This window comes from Canis lupus, chromosome 3, assembly GCF_003254725.2.
Source record: "Canis lupus dingo isolate Sandy chromosome 3, ASM325472v2, whole genome shotgun sequence".
Classification (NCBI taxonomy): Eukaryota; Metazoa; Chordata; class Mammalia; order Carnivora; family Canidae; genus Canis; species Canis lupus.
Window position 1 is genome coordinate 77909100 of NC_064245.1, and position 6397 is coordinate 77915496.

The 6397-nt window shown below is 35.9% G+C and overlaps 1 protein-coding gene across 1 annotated transcript; it reads left to right on the forward strand.

Annotated features, from left to right (window-relative positions):
- The first annotated feature begins 3368 nt into the window (after positions 1–3368).
- LOC112653556 (cytochrome c-like) lies at positions 3369–4513 on the forward strand. The gene is given in 2 exon segments (XM_035714116.2): positions 3369–4334; positions 4336–4513. Coding segments are annotated over 2 exon segments (318 nt in total). The 5' UTR covers positions 3369–4194.
- Positions 4514–6397: the final 1884 nt, after the last annotated feature.

Consider the following 6397-nt stretch of genomic DNA (forward strand, 5'->3'; position numbering starts at 1 on the left):
CATGTCCCCTGCCTTAAACCAATGACCATCAAATGCCACAGGGTGCCAGTAAGGTCAGGACGAAAAGAAAGCAAGTGGTCCTAATGTCCTAATTACAATAGCGTGGGAGAGAAGTACCACTCACTCCATGCCCAAGTATTTGGAAAATTGAATTAGCCAGTATAAGATTTTTTTTTAATATATTATTTATTTATTCATGAGAGACACAGAGAGAGAGGGAGGCAGAGACACAGGCAGAGGGAGAAGCAGGCTCCATGCAGGGAGCCCGACATGGGACTCGATCCTGGGTCTCCAGGATCAGGGCCTGGGCTAAAGGCGGCGCTAAACCGCTGAGCCACCCGGGCTGCTCCCCCAGTATAAGATATTTTAAGACAGAGGAGTAGTTAACAGCATCCCATTACTTCTACTTAAATCAATGAAATAAAGACTTATGATTTATTTTAGTTTTCATTATTCCTTTCTTCTTGGAATACCCATCTTTACCACCTCTGAAGATCTATCTCTTGTTTCTGCTTTTATTATTCAATCTTCTTAATTTAAAATTTTCCTCTTCTTTAATATCAAACCTTTCATGAAAGCAAGGACCATAATTGACTGATATTTACATACCTGTGTTTACTAATAGGTAACAACACAGTAAATATCAAAATATGAACACAGCACGTAAGACTCTTTAATACTGAGATGCCAAACATCTAATCCAAATAAAGATGTATCCACAATTCACATTTTCACAGCCAATGCTCCATATTAATAAATACAGATTCGAAATGTGTTTTTAATAATTTTGCTTTTGAATCATTAAAAGTATCATTTTCTCTTTTCATTTTTTAGAGCCCTTTTTTTGTTTTGTTTTATTTTTTCCTCATTTTTACACATTAAAAAGTTCATAGATACTAGTGGCTTAGAATGTCATTAAACTAGTTCAGATAATAAAGACCAATCAGAACTAAAACACTAAATGAATGAAAACTAGAGCCAAATTTAGAAACTGCCTCCTCTTCACCAGTAACCAGATTAAAAAAAAAAAAAAAAAAGATTGTATTATTCTTCACAGCAATTGCTGTTCTGCTCTAATGTGGTTCATATATTTCTGCCTAACACCATGTAATAGTCACTGACTCTCCGGAGGAGAGTATACTTCCCCATCCCACTGCTGTCAGGTTTGAGCATGTAACCTACTTACTTAGTGTGTTAATCAGCTCGGGCTGCCACAACAAAATACCCAGACTGGGAGGCTGAAACAACAGAAATGTATTTTCTCAGTTCAGAAGGCTAGAAATCCAAGATCAAGGTTGGATTTCCTTTTTTTTTTTTTTTTTTTTAAGGTTGGATTTCCGAGGAGACTTTTCTTTCTGGCTTGCAGACAGCTGTCTGTATGGCCTTTCCTCAGCATCTTTGTTCTCCCTCTCTTCCTTTAATGACACCCACCAGTCATAGTGGAATGGAGCCCCCACATTTGTGACTATTAACCTCAATCACCTCCCTAAAGCCCCTATTTCTAAACGCAACCATGCTGGGAGTTAGGGATTCAATATTTTGGGGGAAGAGGGGCACAATTTAGTCCTTAACAGTTGGGATAATGAAATCTGAATGAAGGTAATACTTGCAAATTCTGAGTAAAAGATTGAAGAGCCGTTACAATACTACTTCTGGCACTGAATGCAGTGGTTGGCTTTTGCCCACAAATAATGATAGGATTATATTGCTAAGGTGCTCCATGTAGAATTATTCCTTAAGGCCATTATGGAAATGTTAGGATATCCAGGCATTGGTTTATAATCTACTATATAGTTGGTCATAACAAATGTATTGACAGATGTGGCCAGCTGAGTCAAATTTGATGGTATCATGTGGTTAGCTATTCAGCAGCAGCTGATAATTTTTTGGAATCTACTGTTTTCATTTCGTTTCGTTCCCATATGAAACTGCCCAAACTTCCTAATGTGTCTGGTTTGTGTAGAGTTATCTTTCATAAAAGTAATTGATTCTAAAATGGAAAAAAAAAAAAAAGATTTAAGAGCCAATTCATGGTTCTACTACAGCTCCCTTCTCTGCCATTAGGCCAGCATGTACTTAGGAGCTGCTGCCTTTTCACTCTGAACTCTGGATTAAGAAGGAGGTAGAACAAAGAGGTAGACTGTTCATAACTAACATGTAACAAGAAAAAGAAGTAGACATTTTCTCCTACTAAGATTCTGAAACTGTCAGATCTGTTGATGCCACAGCTTAGCTTAGCAAAAACTTTGATAAAGGAATTAGTTATCAGAAATAGAAAACTGTTTTTTAAACAATTTGGCTTTTGCTTTGGGGTCAGGCCTTAGGCTGCAGAAATTTATTATTAGAGGCTGAAGGAAATCCAGAGACAAACGATTTGGTAAAAATGATACCTGAAGGTACTTAAAAGGCAATTGATTAAGCAAATGGGCTCATGGACTATCTTTCTCAACCATTATTACCTGCATTTGAAAATAGTGCTATGAGAGAAAGATAAGAAAGATAAGACAAGAAAGAAAGATAAGGTATAAAGGGATTGGTCATTGAGCAAGGAATGTTAAAAAAGAAGAGAGAAAAATCCAGAAATTCTGGGACATACAGGATTAAAAGATGTTACATATTTCTCCTATCCAACTGATAAGAGATAATTTGAGACACGTTTTGAGTGACAAAGGCCAATTAGAATTTAGCCTTTGATTTAAAAAAAATTAAGAGTGTAGCCTTCATAATCTTGTTGAAATCAATTAAGTGAGCAACAGCCAGTAATTCTTTCCATTTGGACAAAAGGGCTCAGAAAAAAAGAAACTAATGATGTACCTCTTATGTGAAAGCTTGGAAATTTAAGTAACCTATAATTTAATTTAGAGATAGAGTTGCATATGGAAAAGGATCATGGATGCAACTATAGGAAATTAAGTTTGCTGTAATAAAATTAATATTTACACAAGTTCATTACAGTTTTAACGAATTATACTACCAAAAGAGCCACCATTCTGGATTAAAAGAGACTAGGACCATTTGATTTTACATTTTGGCCTGCCAATATTCTATAAACAGAGAAGAGGCTGGTAAAGTGTCCTACCCCCATGGAGAATATATTCCCCATGCCCTATATGCCTGCTCCAGATTTCTTCCAGGAAAATAAAGAAAAAGAAATAATCTCCCAGAGGTTGTCATCAAACACTGTGGGAAACACTGGATAGGGGAGATACTGCTAGGAACTTTGAAGGAACAGTAACACCACCAGCAAGATGTCACAATGATCAGATCTACTCTGAGCATTCTAGTCTACTATTTCATGAATGGAAGCCTATGAGTCGTATGTGTGTGTATGAGAGACAGAAAGAGGGACAGAGAGGAAGAAAGAGAGAGATAGAGAGATGTTGGGAGGGAGAGAGAGAGGAATTATTCAAAAAATAGACTTTTTTATTCTTTCACAACTTCACAATATGGTTTATAGCATGTTCTACTTTTCTGACACTTCTATTTTACATGTGTTGTGGTAGATTTCTTTAAAGTCATTCAACCTTTTACCTCTTCCTCTTCTCTTACCCTCTTCCAACTCAGCCTATTTCCCTCAAACTCATGCTTACACACACATGTCTTTTAGTAACAGAGAAGAAAGCACTGGGTTTCCAGTTTCTACAGTACAGCTAGCAGCTAATAGGGCAAGAAGACAATGACCTCCATGTAGAAATACAAAGAAGATACCGTGTAGAACTCTCTGTCCAAACACAAAGAAACTCTTGTTAATCCTCCCATAGTACATCTTTTTCTTTTTTTAATATTTAATACCTGTTTGTTTTCCAGTTGTATCAAAATAATATTTGGATGGCATGGGAATACTTTTTTCCCATTTGTATTATACATTTAAATTTTTGTTAAGGGCTTCTTGGTGGTTAATCAGTGAAGCATCTGCCTTTGGCTCAGGTCATGATCCCAGAGTCCTGGGATTGGTCCCCTCATTGGGATCCCTGCTCAGTGGGGAGCCTACAACTCTCACTCTTCCTGGCTCATGCTCTCTCTCACTCACTCTCAAATAAATAAACAAAATCTTAAAAAATAATTTTTTGTAAATATATTATATAAATATTCAAATTGAAATAAAAAAATATCCCAGTGTTTCTCAAGAGAGCAGGACATCTGGCTTGCGGGTAGGCCTTTTTGTTTCCAATGAGGTGAAAGAGTGATTTAAAAATGGATGATATCGACAAGAGCAAGAGGATTTTTGTCCAGAAGTGGAAAAAGTGCCATAACATGGAAAAAGGAGGCAAGCACAAGACTGGGCCAAATCTCCATCGTTTATTTAGTCAGGCCTCTGGATTTTCTTAACCTGGATGCCAACAAGAACAAAAGCATTACCTGGGTAGAGGAGACACTGATGGAGTATTTGGAGAATCCCAGAAAGTACATCCCTGGAAAAAAAAAAATGGTCTTTGCTGACATTGAGGAGACAGGGGAAAACACAGACTTAGTAGCTTACCTTGAAAAAGCTATTAAAGGAAGTAATAGTTGACCACTGCTTTATGTATTACAAAACAAAAATGTCTCATGACTTTTTTCATGTGTACCATATTTTAAAAAAAATTATCTCTTTATTTCTTTGAGAGAGAGTGTGTGTGCAAGAGAGAAAGTATGGGCAGGGGGAGAGGCAGAGGGAGAGGGAGAAGCAGACTTCTCACTGAGCAGGGAGCCTAACATCAGGCTGGATCCCAGGACCCCAGGATCATGACCTGAGCCGAAGCTTCCGCAAACACTTCACTGACTGAGCCACCCAGGTGCCCCTCATGTGTACCATATTTAAATTGACCACATACATCAGAATTCAGATCATGAATCTCTGATAGAATATTTCTTTTGGACAGTCCTTATTTAATAAGTTTGGCCTGTGGTTAAAAGAATATGACTGGCTTTTTGAACTTTGATAGTCGTTTTGGTTCAGCAAGTACTGTCACTCTTTTCCCCTTCTAAAAATATGATTGTAAGTGATTAATAATGTTCAACTTTTCACAGAATTGATAAAAGCTATGTCTAAACATGTAAGAAATCGGTCTTATATTTAGATGTATATAACTGGTTATATTAACTATGTCAATATAATTAAAATTCCCTGCCTCTAAAATGTTGCCTTTTCCTTAATATAAGGCATTGTAATGTGGTTTATGTATAATATTAAATAAAAAAAAATATTTAGCACTTCTCATATTTTATAGATGATCTGTAAGTTCAGATTCTTTTAAAATTCAGTGTAACAAGATATACCAGCATTAGAAGGCTTAAAGTAGAGGAAATACCTCATTAGTACAAATTTGTAAATTATGCAGTAAGACTTAAGAAAATTAAAAACAAAATCACAAAAATAATGCTCTTCTATAGAGTGTTTGTTGTTTATTGGTTCCTTTAATTTGACATAGTGGTGTTTCATTTACTGTACTATTGAAGTGGTTTCTTAGTACAATGATGAAATATATTTAATATTACAGAACATTTATCTGTTAATATCACACTGCTGAAGTTACACTTATGGGTAATATTAAGGAGTCTATTTCTCTACAATGTGAAAACTAATGGGAGTTCAAAGAGTAAAAGCCATATTACATCCCAGTTCTCTGTTACACTAAGCTCGTCTGAGAATTATTTTTCAACTACGTATTGAGTAAGTTGTTTATTGTTAGGGGCCTCTGTTGAAGAGGTGAGGAGTGGTTGTAATTGAAGGTGTTTATCTTGGAAGGTTCTGGGAGATTGGGAAAGAAGAGGTCCCAGCACTGAGCCAGTGGGAATGGAATTCAGTGATTGGAAGGTAGCACGATGGGAAATAAGATACAATGAAGGAGACAAAGCCAACAGAAGCAGAGACATAGAACAAGCTTTGAACAATTGATAGGAAAAAAAAATCTAGCCTATTGTACTGATGTGCCTAAGCAATATAGTTGCAAAATTGCAAAAGGTAGGCAGCTCATTTAGAGATCACAAGGGATTTTAAGTGATAAGTAGCAGAGTCAAATTCAATAAAGAAAAAAAAAAAAAAACACCCTGCATTTTACCTTACAATTAGTTTCAAGTTTGAATCAGATACTCATCTGATTCAAAATATATTTTGCTTGATATAAAGCAAAATAATCACATACTTTAATTCAAGTTAAGAAATATTTACTGATAACTTTTTATATGCATGTGGAAAATAATAGTAACTGAAAGAATAAGACAGACTCTGACTTTCAGAAACTTGCAAACCAATTTCCAGGGATATAATAAAGGTTGAGAAAGGTAAAAACATATTTTAAGCAAATACCACAATAGAGATACACAGTGAGCAGTATAGTGATTTATTGGATCTATCGGAGGAAGCCAATATACTTAGTTGGAACCCAAAAGCTTTTCTTAAAAGATATGGCATTTG